The sequence below is a fragment of the Nomascus leucogenys genome, chromosome 15, assembly GCF_006542625.1.
Source record: "Nomascus leucogenys isolate Asia chromosome 15, Asia_NLE_v1, whole genome shotgun sequence".
In the NCBI taxonomy this organism is placed as follows: Eukaryota; Metazoa; Chordata; class Mammalia; order Primates; family Hylobatidae; genus Nomascus; species Nomascus leucogenys.
In genome coordinates, this window is record NC_044395.1 from 20,572,061 (window position 1) to 20,590,726 (window position 18,666).

The 18,666-nt window shown below is 49.8% G+C and overlaps 2 protein-coding genes across 4 annotated transcripts in view; both read right to left on the minus strand.

Moving 5' to 3' along the window:
* The window catches only part of NNMT (nicotinamide N-methyltransferase), a 49,909-nt gene extending 43,010 nt beyond the window's left edge, over nt 1-6,899 (minus strand). For both annotated transcript variants that reach the window (XM_030829495.1, XM_030829494.1), the window contains exon 1: nt 5,537-6,899. The gene's annotated coding sequence lies outside the window, so the exon portion shown is untranslated. The remainder of the gene's footprint in view (nt 1-5,536) is intronic.
* A 5,136-nt stretch (nt 6,900-12,035) lies between these two features.
* Nucleotides 12,036-18,666, minus strand: part of ZBTB16 (zinc finger and BTB domain containing 16) — a 196,492-nt gene continuing 189,861 nt past the window's right edge. For both annotated transcript variants that reach the window (XM_003253165.4, XM_030829492.1), the window contains exon 7: nt 12,036-18,508. In XM_003253165.4, the coding sequence (XP_003253213.2) occupies nt 18,279-18,508 (230 nt within the window). In that variant the 3' untranslated portion in view covers nt 12,036-18,278. The remainder of the gene's footprint in view (nt 18,509-18,666) is intronic.

The window sequence follows — 18,666 nt, forward strand, 5'->3', positions numbered from 1 at the left end:
CTGTTTCAGTATATTTTTAAGCAATCATAAGCTTGGTTGCACGGCTGGTTTGGTAACCATGGTAAGTCCCATGTATGGAGGCTGACCCTCTCCTAACAAGCTCCAGAGCATGCAAGATAAAGAGGGAACTTTGTGAACAAGTGGGAGGACTGTACAGATGTTCTGCCTAGCTGGGAGAGGTTGGAAAAGGGACTAAAACAACAGGTACAATTAGCTCATCTGCGAGGTTCCCTTCAGTTGTCACACTAGGGACCCTGTAAGAGGAAACAAGGCCACTGTTGATCTTGTCGCTCCCAAGTGTCTCAGAAAGGTCAGCGATGTCGCCACTCCACTGGCCTAAAGCTGGGTTAACCAGATGACTCTGCTCCATAAGGTCTCTTCAGATCATGTCCTCCTTTTACTCCTACTACCCAGCCCCATTTCAGGCCCTCATCACCTCATAACTGAATAGTTAATAATAATCACCCCTTTCCACAACAAGTTAACAGCATGGGGAAAATGAAACTTAAGAGAAATAACGAATCGATGCAGTATGTGGGTATGATTTGGCTCTTAATTCAAATAAATCAACTTTAAAAAGTTATTTTTGAAGCAATCAGGAAAATCTGAACACAGACTGAGTGAGGATACGGAGGAACCTTCCTAATTTTGGAAAGATATAAATGGCACTGAGGTTAAACGAGAAAAATTCATTTTGAAAAATGCATGAATTGGAGTATGTTGTGGTGAAACAACATGATGTCTGGAATTTTCTTTAAAATATTTCAGCAGAAACAAAAGACAGGAAAAAGAAATGAAAGACAGAAAAGGAACAAAAGACAGAAGAATAGATGAAGCAAGTGTGGCAAAATCTGGACGATGTTGAATCTGGGTGATGGGCATTATGTGAGGTTCATTATATTATTCTATTTTTATGTATATTTGAAATATACGTAATTCATTAAAAATATTAAAATATTTTTAACAAAGAACTAAAACAGTGTCTGGCATACAATGAGTATTATGTAGGTATCGGTATTTCTAGTCATAACAATTATGTGGCAAGCACAGTTCATAACACCAAGGATATGGTGGCAGACAAGGCCCTGGCTCTCACAGGGTCCACATGCAGGAGACTAGGACATGAACCGTGACAAGTAAACAAATAAAGAAGATCATATCAAGCAGTGGTAAATGCTAGGAAAAACAAACTTTATTTTTATTTATTTATTTATTTGAGATGGAGTCTCACTCTGTCACCCAGCCTGGAGTGCAGTGGCATGATCTTGGCGAACTGCAACCTCTGCCACCTGGGTTCAGGCGATTCTCTTGCCTCAGCCTCCTGAGTAGCTGGGATTACAGGTGTGCACCACCATGCCCAGCTAATTTTTGTGTTTTTAGCAGAGATGGGGTTTCACCATGCTGGCCAGGCTGGTCTCGAACTCCTGACCTCAGGTGATTTCCCTACCTTGGCCTCCCAAAGTTCTGGGATTACAGGTGTGAGCCACCGTGCCCAGCTGAAAACAAACTTTAGATGGGATGGTTTCTTAGTCTATTTTCTCTGGTTATAACTAAATATCATTTTTCAAAGAATAAAAGTTTATTCAGCTCATGATTTTGGGGCTAGGAAGTCCAAGGGCATGACGCCAGCATCTGGGTGGGCCTTTATGCTGTCATCACGTGGTGAAAGAATTGCATGGCAAGACAGAGCAAGCAAGCCAGAGAGGGCTTGTTTTTCTAACAAAGTCACTATCAAGGTAAGAAACCTACTCCCATGATAATATTAATCCATTCATGAAGGCAGAGGAATTAAGTTTCCAACCCATAAACTTCTGGGGGACACATTCAAACCATAGCAGATGGTCAGGTAAGACCCCACTGAGAGGCAGTATTTGAGCTGAGACCCAAATTATATGTGAAGGAGGTAGCCATGCAAAGATATGGAGTGGGATTAGGGGTGGGGGTGGGCAAGGAGCTCTTGGCAGTGGGAACAGCACATGCAAAGGCCTGTCCTGTTCTGGAAACAAATGAATCACAGTGAGGCTGGGTACAGAGGTGGGAAAAGAGTGGAAGAAGATGGTCAGAAAGATAGACAGTGGCAGGTTTATTTAGAGCCTTTGCTGGCAGCAAGAAGAGCAAGATAGCTAGTTAGAAAGAGCCCTGTGATAGGCATGAATAAAACATTTAGGAAAACTCTTGAGTGCAACAACTTAAAAGGTAGACTAAGCCAAGTATATAGTAAGCCTATAGCTCTAAGGGAAACAGTGAGGTTGGGGTGGGGGACATAATATTAGTATGTGTTGATTGCTCCTCAGTGTTTGTAGCAAGATATTACTATGAAGAGATGTGTTCAAGTAATAACTGACAATTTCCCAAGAAGAAATGAATGTAAGTAGGAGGAATCCAAAAATTTGGGTTTTCTTGGATATAGGAAAGCTAACTGCTTCTGGACCCTAAATTACAGGAATGAAACTGGAAAAGGCTTCAAGGATTAAAGGCTCACTATTAAAAATTCTCTTACAAAGAGACTCAGTACTGTGACAAACATCAGATTAAAGGTGTCGCTTTTCCCACCCAAGCTAGCTCTCAGATGACCCCAAGGTAACCACCAGCAAGTTGACAAGGAGACTTGGAAGTGCAGAAGAAAAATAATAATAATAATAACAGATTGGACAACTAAGTCGAGGAAAGAACTTTAATCGTGGTTAACGGGGTACTGGCATAAGAAATCGATTGGAAGCAAATACAGCCAAAGGCTATTTTCAGAGAAATTGAATTGCCAAAAGTCCATGAACCTGGCCTGATAATGTCTTTGACTCTCACAGCTTAAAACCACACTCAGTCTCCCAGACTTGCACAAGCAGGAATTGGGCTGGTCCTGAAAGCCACACTGTCCCAAGGCAGACTCAATCCCAGGACTCACTTCAAACGTGGCCAGGGGAACAGTTAAGGAATAATCTCCCAGAGGTACACCCTAAAAGCAACAGAAATAGATGAGACATCAGGGTGGGGGAGAATGTAGCTAGACAAAGTAAAAGCATCAAGGAACCTTTCAGAGACTGTCTAATATCCAGAGCTCCAGCAGAAGAAGATGATGGGGTGAGCCAACAAGACTGAGAAGCAGCAGCCAGTGACGGAAGGGAAACCAGAAGTGTTTCCAAAAGGAGCAAGTCAGTTATATAGAAAGCTGTTGGGAGATCAAGGAAGATAAAGCCAGCTGTGATATTGTGAAATATATATTTGGTCTTGGTCCCTGTCTCTTGGTGCACAACTCCTAAAATCCTTGAAATCTTCAAAGTGGTTTTATGTTAAAAAGTGCCTTTTCATATGTGAATGAGTTTACTGGGGGGTTGGCAGCCCATAGGCAGCTTCAGGATGGGGGCTGGTTGCTGGAAAGACCAAGGCAGGATTAGAGGGTTGGGACTTTCACCCCCACCCCACAACATCCGGGGAGAGGAGAGGGGCTGAAGGTTGAGTTGATTTCCAGTGGCCAGTAACTTAATCAATCATGCCTATATAATGAAGCTTCCATAAAACCCCAAAAGGACAGGGTTCAGAGAGCTTCCAGACCACTGCATCCCTGGAAGTTCCTGGAGACTGGCACACCCAGTGCCAAGCCCCTTCCCATACCTCGCCCTATGCATCTCTTCAACTGTATCCTTTGTAATATCTTTTATAGTAAATAGGTAAATGTAGATGTTTCCCTGAGTTCAGTGAACCACTCTAGCAAATTAATCAAACCCAGCGAGGAGGTTGTGGGAACCCTGATATATAGCCGGTCATCAGAAGCACAGGTCAAACAACCTGGAGCTTGCGATTGGCATTGGAAGTGGGAGGTGCTTTTGTGGGACTGAACCCTTAACCTGTGGGATCTGATGCTATCTCCAGGTAGGTAGTGTTGGAATTGAATTGAGTTAGAGGGCACCCAGCTGGTGTCAGCTACTGGAGGAGTGCTTGCTTGGTGTGTGGGGAGAAGCCCCCTACATTAGGTATCAGAAGCTGTGTGTGACTATGTTGTGAGAGGGTGGCAGGAAGAAACTGAGTTTGTTAATCCTATATTTACAGATCAGCAAAGAAGCCATTGCATTTTGCATGGTGGAACCACTAGTGAACTTGAAAAGACAATTTTAAAGGAATAACAGAGATAAAACTCAAATTGGAGACTGTTGTAAGAAAAAGGAAGGAAGACAGTGTCTGCAGAGAGCTCTCTAGAATTTTGCTCTTCCAAGGAAGAGAGAAATATGGGTGGAAGCTAAAGGGGGATGTGTGCTCAAGGAAAGGTTTGCTAAAATGGGCGGTGTTCTATGCTGATGTGAATAATTAGGAAGAGAGGGGGAAATGGATGTAGCAAAGAGAAGACAAGCACAGGAGCAAAGAACTTGGAAAGACTGAGAGGATATGATCCAGATCCCAAGAGGAGGAGCTGACTTTAATAGGAGGAGGGACACATAATGCATTAGAAACAGGAAGCCCACGTCACTCTGGGTCTCACTTTATCAGGCTTGTCAGTGGCAGGGATTAAAGATGGGCCCTGTCTCCTGAAGGCAGGCAGAGAACCAGGCAGGAACGCATGATATGGGAGACCCATGCTGCTGCCTGTGAACCGGATGATCTAACGTTATGCTATTCTTGGTATAACCAAAATGGAGGTTCAGTCGATTGCCACCTGTAGAGTTCAACTAACAAGAGGTCTGGTATAAAGACACTGACTTTATTCCAAAGTTTATAGCTTAGGGGAGGAAGTCCAGGCTTCTGCATTTAAGGCTAGCACTTCCCTTTTGGGCAGAAAGTTGGGACTTTTAAAGGGGGACTTGGTTTGAACGGCATACAGGGGAGGGAGCGAGCAGGTGTGGGGTCTACGTGGTTTGTGCGTTATCTACCAGGTGGTTGAGCTGGTGCCATCATGGGCAGAGCTAGGTTATAAAGTGGCCGTGATCTTGAGATACTCTTCAGGTGGGAAAGAGTTTTGTAATGGGCACGCTTCAGGTTGTAAATAATTGACTGTTGTCTCTCGATGCAAGCTCCTGGTAGGAAAGAGTTTGGCTCTGGAGCTGCTAAGTAAGCACACAGTCAGATAAGCTTGCCCAGAAGGGAGTGTCTGGTGAAGGGAGGGTAAAGGTTATAATCATTTCTAAAGAGCTAAGTAGGAAGCAGGGAACAGGAGGAAGGAGAAAAGAGAAAAGAAAATAATCGTAATTGTAAAAAATTAACTTTTTTTTCTCTTAGAAACAGGGGGGTACTCAGTTTCATTGGTGCTTGTTTTCTTTTGCCGTCCTTGAGACTTCAGAGAAATCTAATTTAAATATCCCAGGCTGGTCTCAGCTGTGCCAGAGAATTCAGGAAAAGAATTCAGCTGGTCTCAGCTGTGGAGAATTCAGGAAAAGGTCAAGTACCCAAGCTTGGGATGGGGGTGAAGGAATGGTAATCGGCAGATTTCTGAGAGTAAGGTTAGTATTCCTCAAGTGGAGCTGGTGAGGGCCAGTGTCCCCACCTCCCCTGCCATTTGTGACTCCCTCCTTCCCAAACGGAGAGTTATTAGGGAAGATCTTTCCCTTACCTTGTCCATCGGACGAGCTGTCATGATGCACTTCCTCTTTCCCTCCAGCTCGTGTCACTAGAAGCTCACTCTATGCTGCAGACCACACTGGTCGGCGTGGAGGGGAAAACAAAGTGAAATGCTGCTGCTTTAAAAAGTGCTGACAGGTGATATGGAGCCAGGGGTATGTGTTTCTCTGAAGATCTTTATAGTTGGCTCTATAGCAGAGTCCTAGAGTCCTAGAATCCTAGAAGTTTTATGTTGGAGGGGTTTTCCAAACCATTTAGTTGCATCCATTTGAGATGGCTGGAAGCGCAGAGGCAAGGAGAGTGAAAAGACGGCCCGTCCTAAGATCACTTCCAATCAAATCCATCTGTAGGCCCAGAGTACAGGGGTTGGCTGGTCAACTGATTTGGAGAGCCGGAAGTGGGGTGTGGAGGGTTTAGGACAGGCACCAGGCTCACTCACTGCATTAAAAGGGCAGTTTGACAGAAAACCAAACACCGCATGTTCTCACTTGTAAGTGGGAGCTGAACAATGAGAACACATGGACACATGGAGGGGAACGACACACACTGGGGCCTGTGTTGGGTTGGGGGGTGAAAGGGAGAGCCTGAGGAATAATAGCTAATGAATGCTGGCCTTAACAGCTAGCTGATGGGATGATCTGCACAGCAAACCACCACGGCGCATGTTTGCCTATGGAACAAACCTGCACATCGGCACATGTACCCTTGAACTTAAAAGCTGAAGATAAAAAATAAAAATAAAATGTAAAAAGGGCAGTTGGATTTAAAGGCAGGAGCTGACTTCAGCGATCCTCCATTATGGGTTTTCTAGGCCTTCGGAAGGTTCAGGACCTCAGGAAGTAAGAGTTTGTCCCATTGCCCTGCAGCCTCTTACTGTCACGTCCCAGGGTCTCAGTGACCCAGCCCTAGGGGCACTCTGGGCTCCTTCTGCAAACCTTTCGAAGCCTGCCTGCTTCTTTCCCAGTCACAAAGCTTTCGAGAAGCTGAATTCCATCTGAGGTTGATCTTCCCTCAGTGCAAGATGGCGCCTCACGTATCCCTGGGGTCAGGACTGACTGACAGCAGCTTCCCATTCAGCTTTTTAGGGATGGGAGGAGTTGGATTTGATATGGCCAGTTGGTGGATGGGAGAAGAAAAGTCAAGAAAGAAATATTGACTCAGAAAGATTTCTGGAAAGGCCCAGTGGAACACCACCCCCCCCAACCCCGAGTAGTTTAAAGCCTTTCTTCTCTGGCACAAATCTGGACCACATTCCCTCCTTACCCAGCCTACCCTGACCTGGGATAGCAGGGGACCCAAAGGAACCAAGGCAGCTGTTTGTTTGTTTGCAGAAGGAGTTTTGCTCTTGTTGCCCAGGCTGGAGTGCAATGGCGCCATCTCGGCTCACCGCAACCTCCATCTCCCAGGTTCAAGCAATTCTCCTGCCTCAGCCTCCCGAGTAGCTGGGATTACAGGCATGCACCACCACACCCGGCTAATTTTTTTTATTTTTATTTTTAGTAGAGACGGGGTTTCTCCATGTTGGTCACGCTGGTCTCAAACTCCCGACTTCAGGTGATCCACCCGCCTCGGCTTCCCAAAGTGCTGGGATTACAGGTGTGAGCCACCGTGCCCGGCGGAAACAAAAGGCAGCTTTTTTTTTTTTTTTTTTTTTTTTGAGACGGAGTCTCGCTCTGTCGCCCAGGCTGGAGTGCAGTGGCGCGATCTAGGCTCACTACAAGCTCCACCTCCCGAGTTCACGCCATTCTCCTGCCTCAGCCTCCCCAGTAGCTGGGACTACAGGCACCCGCCACCACGCCCAGCTAATTTTTTTTTGTATTTTTAGTAGAGACGGGGTTTCACTGTGTTAGCCAGGATGGTCTCGATCTCCTGACCTCGTGATCCGCCTGCCTCAGCCTCCCAAAGTGCTGGGATTACAGGCGTGAGCCACCGCGCCCGGCCCCAAGGCAGCTTTTAAAGGGGATGTGCAACCCCAGTCGCTTTCCAGGCGGCCTTAGCAGCAGAAGCACCTGCAGTCAGTGCCCACTAGGTGGAGACAGAGTCCCGGAGATGCCGGCAGCAGCCTCACTCACTCCAGAACCCCAGGCTCCTGGGTCCCGGCTCCGTGGGCTCCTGTTCCGGAAATAAATGTCCAGGACCCCAGCTCCCCTTCCAGACCAGCCAGAGCCTGTCCCCATTGATAACTCACGTTTATAGCATCGTGGTGTTTAGAAAGCTGAGTCACGTCGTTACCCTAGTCGGCTGCACAATCGTCCTGAGGATGGGTGGGCTAGGTAATTTGCTGACCCCAGTCTTATGGTTGAGGAAGTGGGGCCTTCGGGAGCCTTTGAGATGCAGCGAAGGTCACGCGGTACACAGCAGAGCTGGCCTCAAACCCAGGTCCCCTCGACTGAATCCCAGATTCTGCCAAATCTCAGCTGCCCCTCTTCCTCTGGGGTGCACCGCACGGTAGCCACCAAACTATTTGGCATCAGAGTAGAGCCTGGATGCTTGGTTCCGTGGGTCCGTATGCTGCACCTGATGGGGCCCATCTGGGCTTCAGAGAGCTGCTGTGCCCCAAGGCCAGAGCCCAGCTCCGCCTCAGGGGATTTGAGGGCACTCAGAGATGCAGGCAAGGACAGTGTTTATGGGCACTTCCGTACCCCAGAATGGGAGAACCGGTGGGGCTTGACCACATGGGAGCACGGAGCAGGCCTCCTCTCCCCAGACAGCCCTGGGTGTGTGAGTGCTGGCGGGAAGTGGGGAATGGCGTCGAAGGTCTGACTTAGACCTGCTTGGTAAAGGCTAAGAATGAAGGAAAGGCTCTATTCTCAAAGTTGCCAGCAAATTCTAGACAAGCAGGTGAATGAGGCAGAAAAGCTGAGGGCAAAAAAGCAGTTTCAGTTTCACACAGGGAAAGGCTCCCCTTCTCGTGGCAAGGGGTAGAAGTTATGGGAACACACAACAGAAATTGCCAAACCTGGCTGGGTGGGGACAAGTGGGGCGGCCATCTCCTCGATGGACAGCATGCCTGAGATACCGCCTACCAGCTATGGAGTCACAGCCTCAGTTTACCCATCTGTAAAATGAGGCCAGCGCTCAGCACCTCATCCCACAGGTGAAGGCTGAACGGCAGCATTCTGAGCGCGCTGTGAATAGCAGACCCCTGTGTTTGGTGAGCCGTTATGTGGTGTGCTCCCACTCTGTCACAGAGTCAGAATAAGAGGAGCCCCGTTGGGTCCCGGAGTAGGTATGGATGAAGTCAATGATTTCTCATGTTCTCTGGCCCTGGCGACTCAGTCAGGGTGGTGGGTAAGGGGGCCTTGTGCCAGGCTGCATCTCTGCACCCCGCCTCCCTGGGAAGACATGAAGGAACGGGCGCAGCCAGCCGGTGTACAGTTGGGAGCGGCTGAACGCAGCGTGGCTTTGCTATTAATGTAGTCAGTAAATAAATAAAGGAGGGTTAAGCTTAGTGTACAGCAATCAGTTTAGAACTACAGGGTAATTAGCGCTGCAGGAGGCTGCAGGGCGGCAGAGTCAGGTTTAAATGAGCGAGTTCACTTTCACTGAGGCACCCCCGGGTGCAGAAAACCGCAGCCTGGAGAGGAGCCTGCCCTCCTGCCAGCCCACGAGTGGAAGTGGGGATGGCGGCGGGGCTGGGCTGAAACCACACAGAGAGCTGGGGGATGGACCTGCCCCATGGGCCGAGGACCAGGTGTCTACATATGCAACCCCCCAGCCCCTCTCCTGCCCCACATCCTGCCCAGCAACACCCAGGCAGCTCCCAACTATGAAGCGCCACTGCCCTGTTGCCTCCTGCTCCTTCCTCTGGCATGTGGCAGACACAGGTCAGGTGGTCTATGAATCGACATGAGCACAGGTGTGGGGATGCAGGAGCGCCCCACCGGGCCTCTGCCATGTGTGTACACGTGTCCTGGGGAGGTGCCCGAGTGGGCATGTGATGTTTCTCCTTCTCTGCTTTCACGTGCTTCTGACAACTGCAACATGAGCCCTGGAGTGCTAATTACCTCTCTGTTTCCCTCCTTCTCCCTCTCTTTCTTTCATCTATTTATACAACAAAGATTTACCGAGTGCCTGTCACGTTGCAGGCAGCATGAAGCTCTGGGAACACAAAGATAGACAACACACAATTCCTGACCTCAAGGAACTGACAGTCTGGTAATGGTGACAGTTAAGGAAACAGGTGACTAAATGGTACTATAGAGACTCTATGCCTAATTCAGCTTCAGGGGTCCAGGGAAGGCTTCCTGAGAGAAGGTTTAAGCTGAAGAGTGAATAAGGAGAAGTTGAGAGAGCCAGACAGAAGGGATGTGTGTGTTTGTGTAGCTCTCAGAAGAGGAAACAGCACACGCACAGGCCCACGGGGGAATGCAGCTCGGTGTGGCCCAGAACACCCGTGGTCCCATTGGCTGGAGCAGAGTAGGGGTTGGCTGAGGGGCTCAAGAGTGATCTTCAGATGAAGTTGGGTGCTGAGCAGGGGCTCTGTCACTGAGGGTGTCTTGGAACTTTGTTAAGGAGTTTGAATTCCATCCTTAGAGTACTGAGGAGTCACCAGGGACTCTCAACCAGGGAGTGACATGATGCTATTTGCATTTTTGGAAAATTACTCTGGGTAGCAAGCAAAGCAGAGGATGGAAGCGAGAGAGGCTCTGGGCTGAGGCAGGGCACGGAGGCCAGTCACCTTCAGATCCCCAGTCCCCTCCCTTCCTGGTGCCAGGGGTGTGAGGGGCTCCCACAAGGGAAGGCCTGGCCGTGCTGAGTGGAGGGAGGCGGACTTGGCCTTGGCTTCCCTGATGCCTCTTCTCACGGGCTGCAACTTGCCTGAGTCTTCAGAAAACCTCTGCTGGCACCGGGCCTCAGCCCTCCACCTTGGTCAGGAGAGGAGTTCCTCAGAGCCACTGGGAGGAGAGCTGCTAAGGCCAACATGACTCAAGCGCCTCCTTGAACCCAGCCAAGACTACAGGGCATGCGGGGAGTTCCCGCTTAAGGTCCCTGGAGAACGCCCTGCAGCCCTGCGGCGGCATCTTCCCAGCCCCTGCCTCGGTGCCTGTCCCCTCTTCTGACCCCAGCAATGTGCCCTCCTGGCGAGTGTGTTCTGGAGGACGCTGCCCACAATTGCCAGGGTTGGGGCAGAGGGCAGCAGCGGCCAGCAGCCAGGGCTGGCAGGGGGCGGCAGTGGGGCCGCCTGCCCCGGGCAGGGAGGAGAGGGGTTGAGTCAGGCCACGGAGGGAGCATTCTCAGGCTGGCCTGGCCAGGGCCCCTTTCTCTCCATGAGATCATATCTGGGTCAAAGAGCATGTAAAGCTGGCAGAGCTGGCGGTCACACAAAGCCCATTCAGCCCAGCCCCTATTCACTCACCTCCTCTCCCCCAGCGCCCGCGCCGCCGCGACCCCAGCACAGCGCCTAAGCCCCAGCTTTGATGTCCAAGAACAGAAAACGGCGATTAAATGTTGTTTTAAAGAGGGAGTGCTCACTGCCCTCCCATCTGTCAAGAGAAAGCTGAGGCCTGAGGGAGGGGAGGGGAGCTGGGGGAGGGGCGAGGTGGCGTGTTTGTGTGTGTGTGTGTGTGTGTGTGTGTGTGTGTGTGTGTCAGGGAGTTGGAGCAGAGTGTGGGGGTGAGGAAATAGGCAGGGGCCCAAGAAAAGCCAGGATCAGGATGGCTTGGGGGAATGGAGGCAACCGCTCAAAATCAAAACACAGAATTTTGGTTAAGGACTGGTTTCCCAGATGAGAAATATATGGAGAGGGAAAATAAGGTGGGACAGAGAAACGAAAGCAAAAAGAAAGGAGAAAAGACAACAGATGAGGAAGAGAGGGGAGGAGTGGAAAGGAGAGAAAAAAGATTGGGAGAGAGGAAAAAGATGAGGGGCAGGAGGGATGAAGAAAGCACAGCAGACGGCAAAGAGAGAGAGGAGAAAGCAAAGACAGAGAAGCAACTTCTGGGGGCTGGAGGCCCCCAGGCTGCACCTGTTCCTCCTCCTGGGAAGATCGTCCGGCGGTAGGGGTAGCTCCAGGTGGTTTCTGCTCAGCAACCCCAGGGTCAGACAGACCCGGGCCTTGGGCCCAGGAGAACACGGCTGAATGGTAACCCTCCCAGTGCCACCCCTGGCAGGCCAGGCCTTGTTTGGCTCCCCAGGTGGGTGGCGGTGGCGCATGGGGTGATGGCTCCCCGTGAGTTCTGGTGATGCCGGAGGCCAGGCCTGATGCTTGGCGTGGGTTTACCACACCGGAGTGACCCAGCATGACAATCATGGCTGTGTCCCCTGGGCCTTGATGAGGAGAGGGGTTATTTTGGTCAGAGGACAGGCAGTGAGGATGGCCTCAGGCAGACGTGCTGAAGCACCATGTCTAGGATTGGGTGGCTTTGGTTTTACAGCTAAAGACAGGGCGATGCTTCCATCCCCGATAAGAGGAATGGGGAGAGGGCCAGAGAAGAGGGCTTGGCCCAGACACAGGGAGATGAGACAGGGAGGGAATCATACCCATTGAGTGTTGTGGAAATCCTTTATTCTGTCCATGACAATGCAGAGCTTGCACGGCCGCCTCCCACCCATCCCCTCCCCTGCACAAGGCCACCTGCTCCAATCTCCTTTCTTAACAGCTCTTGGCTGCCACAGATGCAGGCAGGGACCTTTGATTGTGTGGAAGCTTCTTGTTGAGAAATTTCTGAAGCTTGCTTAGCTGCTAAGGAGTCAGTTGAAAATGTCTCTCTAAAGACCAAAGAAGACGTGGGACCCCAGCTTTGGGAGCTCTGGAATAAAGGAACCTGGCCTGGTGTCAGGAGAGGTGGATGGAGTTCTGACTGCTGCTCACCAGCCGTGCAGTCCTGAGCAAGTTATCCTAACACAGCCACAGATTCCGACTCAGCGGCCCGCTAGCATGGTAGCCCCAGGGCGGCCAGGGTTTGTCTGTTTTGTCCCTTGCTGTTAATTCCCAGTGCCGACAACAGTAACTGGTACACGGTGGTCTTGCTGAATAAGTGAACAAGTGCCTAACTAGCACATTGTACCAAGGATCATACCATATTAACGTATTTAACATTTTTTTAACTAAAACGTATTAGGAAAATGTTATTCAGTGCGTATGTCCCTTGTAAACGTGGCATAAAAGTGACACATACATAAGTCTAAATATGTGTAATACAGAGCTTTCTTTTTCCCAGTCCCCAGACAGAAATCTTAATTCCTCTACCATGTTCCCCACACAAGAAAAGGCAAAAAAAAACAAAAACAAAAAAAACAAAAAAAACCAAGTACTTCAATAAAAAGGTGGGACGCTTCAAGCGAGAGACAACTGAATTAACTTTATTCTCTTCTAACTGCAGATTCAAGGTATACAACTGAACATTGCTATTTTTCTTATGAGACTTATAAATAAAAATACAAAAAATGTTCACTACAAAAAAATCTACTGTTAGTAGGATGTAAAAAATATTCTCTTTGCTATAGAAGGCACAAACTTCACTTAGTGACACATGGAGAGAGAAAAAAACCTGCAGCAGTAAATTCATTTTTTCTTTTTTTTTCCTTTTTTTTTTTTTTTTAAATCTTGTCAGAAACACTGAAATTACAAAGAAACGCGTCAATCTACACGAAACGAAGGCAGATGCGGAAAGCTGCAACCAGGACTGCACAACTTCTAGTGAAACTGCTTCGGAACTAGAACAGATAAGGAGCCGCAAGCACAACTCGGGGCAGTGGGCTGGGGAGGGGGCAGCAGGAGGCAGGAGAGAGGGAGAGAGAATGGAGCCGACAGAAATGAGACGGGGAGCCAGAGGGAGGAGGGGAGGGCGAGAGGGGGAGATGGAGAGGGCAAGGGTGAGAGGTGGGGAGGAGAGAAAGAGAGAAAGAGATTGATTTGTACAAAAAAGTAACCAGTAAAATTGAAGAAACAAAATTGGGCAACCTCCTAAAATTAGGCTAAGAGGAGGTGCTGAGGTAGACATTAACTAGAACATGGATGAAATAAAAACACTATTCTGTAATACAGAGCAATCCGACTGGCACTTGTGCTGTCACGACATAAGACAAGCCACAAAAACAAACAAATAACAAAACAAAACATAATACCCAAACCAAAAGGCTTAGTTTTGCTTGGTCCAGCAGGGCAGCAGGGCCCTCAGTGCTATAATTTACATACATATATATATATATATTTATCTTTATATATACGGGTCGGATGTCATGGTGCACCACCACGGCTTCTTAACCTTACGAAGATCATGCATAACACTATGTGAACAAATCCTATGATACACACCAGGAGGCTGGTACCCTGTCTGCAAAGTGGGATGCCAAGGGCCCGGGGAGGCCACAGCTGCTGGCTAACTGGCCTGCAGGGCCTGCACCCCTCTTTCTCCCCACCCTTTTCCCCTGACCCAACCTCTCTGGTTTGTCCTGCGCCCCTCTCCTGGCCATCTCTCTGCCTTTTTCCTCTCCCCATCCGTCCCACCGCATAGGGTGAGTCTCGCTTTTCACCCTCCCACTGAAATATCCAGGTAAGTGCCACCATTACAGCCAAGCCAGCAGAGGCTCCAGGAAGGAGGAGGTAAGATGGGAGGGGGAAAGATGACCACAGGATGGGCCTAGGAAAAGTGAATGAACAGAGTCTCATCTTCTGTCTCACATCCTGGTGCGCCCCCAGTTTTCACCCTAGCTTGGCTTGCCAGGAAACAGGCCCAAAAACTACCCCGACCCTGCCACCCCTCATGGACAGAGTCGAAAGGCTGCCCCACCTCTGCTCTCTCCCCTGTAGGGAGGTAAGCTCAATGGCCCTCTTCCATCCACAGCAGTTGTACCAATAGCATCCAGAAAGGTACCATACACTTGTGAAAAATTGCAGCAGTTTTTTTTTTTTTCTTTTTTTTTCTCAACATGGAAAAACTGTTCAGGCACAAAGATTAAACAAGCCCGCGTTGCATCCCTTGGATTGTACTGAATCACTGGGTCCCCCAGCCTCCCTACCCACCCCTGCACCCCAGATCTGCCTTCCCCATATTCATGGCCTCCTCCTCCAAAGCAGCCCAAAGCAGCAATGATATTTACTATTTTATATCAATCTCTTGCTATATATATATATCTATATATCTATATATTTGTCTATCCTATATATACATAGGATTTTAATGCTTTGAATGAGTGAAGGAGTGAATAGGGAAAGAGCACATGAGTGAGGTGTAAATGTCACCAAATGCATTAAGGGACATACTTGTAGGAGCTGGACATGGAAAAGGGACTATTAACCAACGTGGCCTTGCCAGGCTGGAGAAGTTTTTCACTGTGCTGGATAAGGCAGTAGCAAGCAGGGTTGTCAGCAGTACCACAGCTAAAGGCAGCCAGGGGGCCGAAGGAGTCAGGTGACATGAAGAAGAGGGGAGGACAGATATTCAGATCCCACCTGGGGAAAGACCCCCCTCTACCCTCCTCCTCTCCCCTTAACTCCAGACACATATAAAGCCTCCAGACAGCCTCTTAGCTTGCCCCCTGGCCACTAGGACTTGCAACATTAGAATTGTTCTGTTGTTGTGGGTGGGAAGTTGGAGAAGAGGCATGTTAGACTCTATTCAGGTGTCTTCATGGGGAGAGGAGGGTACAGTAAGTTCAGAGGTGTCCCCAGACAGTAGCCCTCAGAAACCACACTCCCCTGAGCTCTCCCCCTACCTCCCTACTGGGGTCTGCAGGGGGCCTACATGGGGTTGGGTGGGGCATCCAGGTGCTGATTTAGTACCATCCAATGCTGCAACACCAGATTACGACAATACTGCATGATTTAACACACAACCACACACACAAAGCACACGCGCACACGCACACACATGTACAAAGGGATATTTTGGTGGTGGTGGACTTTTTTTTGTCTTTTGTCTTCCTATTCACATTACAAAAGGAAAGGGCAAGGTTCTGCAGAACTGACGAAGGAACTAACAGACACTACAAAAATATTACAATTTGTAAAGATTAGCTCAACCCTCTCAACTTTTATGAATGGAGCGAGGAGGGGCCCAGGCTGAATGGGAAGGGCAAGGGAGTGAGGGGGCCAGCTAGTTCTATGGAATAGTTTGATTTTTTCTCTTCCTTCCCCACCAATGTTGAATGACATCTTGCTGTTAAAAATACTATTTTCTGGGATTTACAGATCCCCTGAGGGCCAGCCAGTCCCCGCTTCTTCCCAGACCAGAGGAGGAAGCCATAGTGCATAATGATTTCTTACAGACGGCCCCTCCCCCAAATGATTTCACCCTTTTCACATTATAAACATGACAACTGTTCTAGTCACGTATTTCAAGTTTAACTTCTTTTCCTTTCCAAAGCACTAAGTCGTTATTATAGTTGCAAAATAGCATCCTCCCTACTTTACCATCCCTAATCAACAGTCTAGTGACACCGTCCTCCCAATTCACATCCTCCCAACACACAATTTTAAGGCCTTCAGATTTGGTGGATGAGATTGAAGGGGAGGGCAGGAGGGCTGGGGCCGAGGGACAGGGGGGTCGTCGCAGCAGCACCCATCCCTCCGGCTTCCCTACATTCCTCGTGATCCTTCTCCCCAAAACCGCTTCCCTAAACCACTTTGTAAAACCTAAGATCAAAACGCAGCCACAACTTTCTCAGAGAGAGAAAGGAAAGAAAAAAAAATAATAAAAAACTCTTACACATAAAGCATGAGATGAAACGGAGGGTCCGTCCCAAAGCAAACACGAATATTGCAAATGTGCTTTCCAAAATTCAGGAGGGTCGGGGGAGGTTGGGGAAAAGAGGGAGGAAGAGCAGCAGAATGGGAGGCAGGAAAGGAACAAAAGAACAACTGGACAAACATAAGAGGTAGCTTTTAGAAAACCAACACCCCCACCCCAACACAACAAAACAAAGGCTGGATCCCGCCCCCCTCCCCAAAGACCGGCCATGAAAATAGACCAATTCTGGCAATGAGAATGCACACAGAGGTGAGACCACACAGTTGCAAGGATCCAAACACAGGCCCTCAAACCTCAATGGCCCAGCAAATTGTAAGAAAGGTGGGATTCTCTCCAGAGTGTTTTAGGCGGAACGGATGGTGGCCACAGGTGACTTCACGCACCGGCGGAGCCAGCAGTGACTTCCTAGTGTCCTTTGGGGACCATGAGACCCCAATGCAACATCGCTTCCCCACCCACGTTGTTTGCCCTCCCCGGCCCTCACATTCAGATCCTGAGTATCAACTCCTCCTGCACAGTTTCTGCCAGCTGGGAGGCTGGTCTCCAGGGACACGGGGAGGGTCTTGGCCAGCTGAAGTCTATAAAAACAACTCTTAATTTACACAAGAAACTGAAAAGAACACCCTCCCCATTCCTCCAAGCCCCAACCAAAAAAGAGATACAGAGGTTAAAAAAGCTCATGAGGTCACAAAAAACTGAGGTAATTCAAGTACAATGTGCTAACAGGGGACACAGAAAAGAAGCAAAACATAACACAAGGCCAAAGCGCTTTCAACTCCTCCTCCTCCTGCAGCTCCTCCTCCTCCTCCTGCAGCTCCTCCTCCTCCTGCAGCTCCTCCTCCTCCTCCTCCTCCTCCTCCTCCTCTCCACTGTGGACCGAGGGTGTGAGTCAGGAATTCTGTGCGACTCTCTCTGGACCTGGCTTTTCTTGCTGAGCTCACTACATCTGGGGTCCCCAGTGTGACTCAACAACTTTCTCCCTTGCCCAGCTTCCCTCACCCCACAGACTGGGTGTCCTTTTTTCCAGGTGTGGGGCCCCTCTAGAGAAAGACATCCACAACCCACCCTTGGAACCTCAGCCCGTTCATGGATTCCTTCTCCTGGGACTGAAGTAGGGCTACGTAGGGACTGTGGTTTGTTTGGTAGGATATTAGGTATTTAGTTGTGATGCTTTTCCATTTTGGAAGCAGCGCAGCAGGAATCTTGCTCACGATGGGGCTGGACTAGGGTGGGGTATTGGATTTGTTTTGTGTTCTCAGAAGGCTGAGGGTAGGAGGGGCCCTGAAGTCAGAGGCAGCTGTCCCACTAGGGAACCGGAGAAGGATGGAGACACCGCCAGGTCCCTGAGGGGCTGGGACTCCCCTGGGACTTGGAGGACAGGAGTCAAGGGGAGGCTGGAAACAAAGAGCTGGGGGAGGGGCAGGGGTCCCGAGGCTCTCAGAGACCACCAGGGGACACCCAGATGCGGCAAAGCAGAGGAAAGCAGCAGGTGGGCTGAGTGGTGGGAAGAGAAACAGAGCCCTTCCCCTCCCCAGTCAGCCGCCAGCAAACTAGAGCTGCCATTTTGAGCAGCTAGTGACCCAGCCCAGCCCCATCAGCAGGGGAGCGCCCTTCTGGCTCCCCTCCTCCCTCCCTTCATCTTCTGGTGGAGGAAGGCCGGCACAGACCGTGTGGCTGTGACCAGAGGACCTCTCACCTGCTTTCTAGCCTCCATTTCTGGACACATAAAGGAAGGTCTGGGCGAAGGGAGGAGAAAAATGTGCCACCATTTGAGTGAACAAAATACCCCACCCCATCCCAGAAAATCAGGCAAACCTCCAGCCGGGAGAGGAGGGTGGAGGCCCCCAGAGGAGGGGCAGTGGCTTGGCATCCAGGTCATCTGGAGCCCAGAGAGAATCCAAGGCCAAAAAGCTACCAGGTTTCCTTTTCCTTCTCTTTTTTTTTTTCTTTTCCTTTTTTATTTGTCATAGTCCTTCCTTCATCTCGCTCCAACTCTTCTTTCCTGGCTCCCCGCTCGGCTCCACCGCCGCGGGCCTCCCTTCACACGTAGCACAGGTAGAGGTACGTCTTCTCTATCCTCCAGTCGGGTGGGATCTCCTCGGGCTTGTGGCCCTTCATGTGCTTCTGCATGGAGGAGAGGCTGGGGCAGTATTCTGTGCAGATGGTGCACTGGTAGGGCGAGGCACCGTTGTGTGTTCTCAGGTGCTTGATCATGGCCGAGTAGTCCCGGGAGCGCTGGTGGCAGAGCTTACACTCAAAAGGCTTCTCACCTGAGGGCGGAGGGACAGGGCAGGAGAAAGTGAGGACAGACAGAGAGCGGTGAGGGCACCATGTCACCCTCAGGCGTGCCAGGGAAGCTGGGTTCCTCCAGCTGGGCTTGCTCCAACAGAACTTCCTGGGACAATGAAGGCACCACCCGAGACGGCAG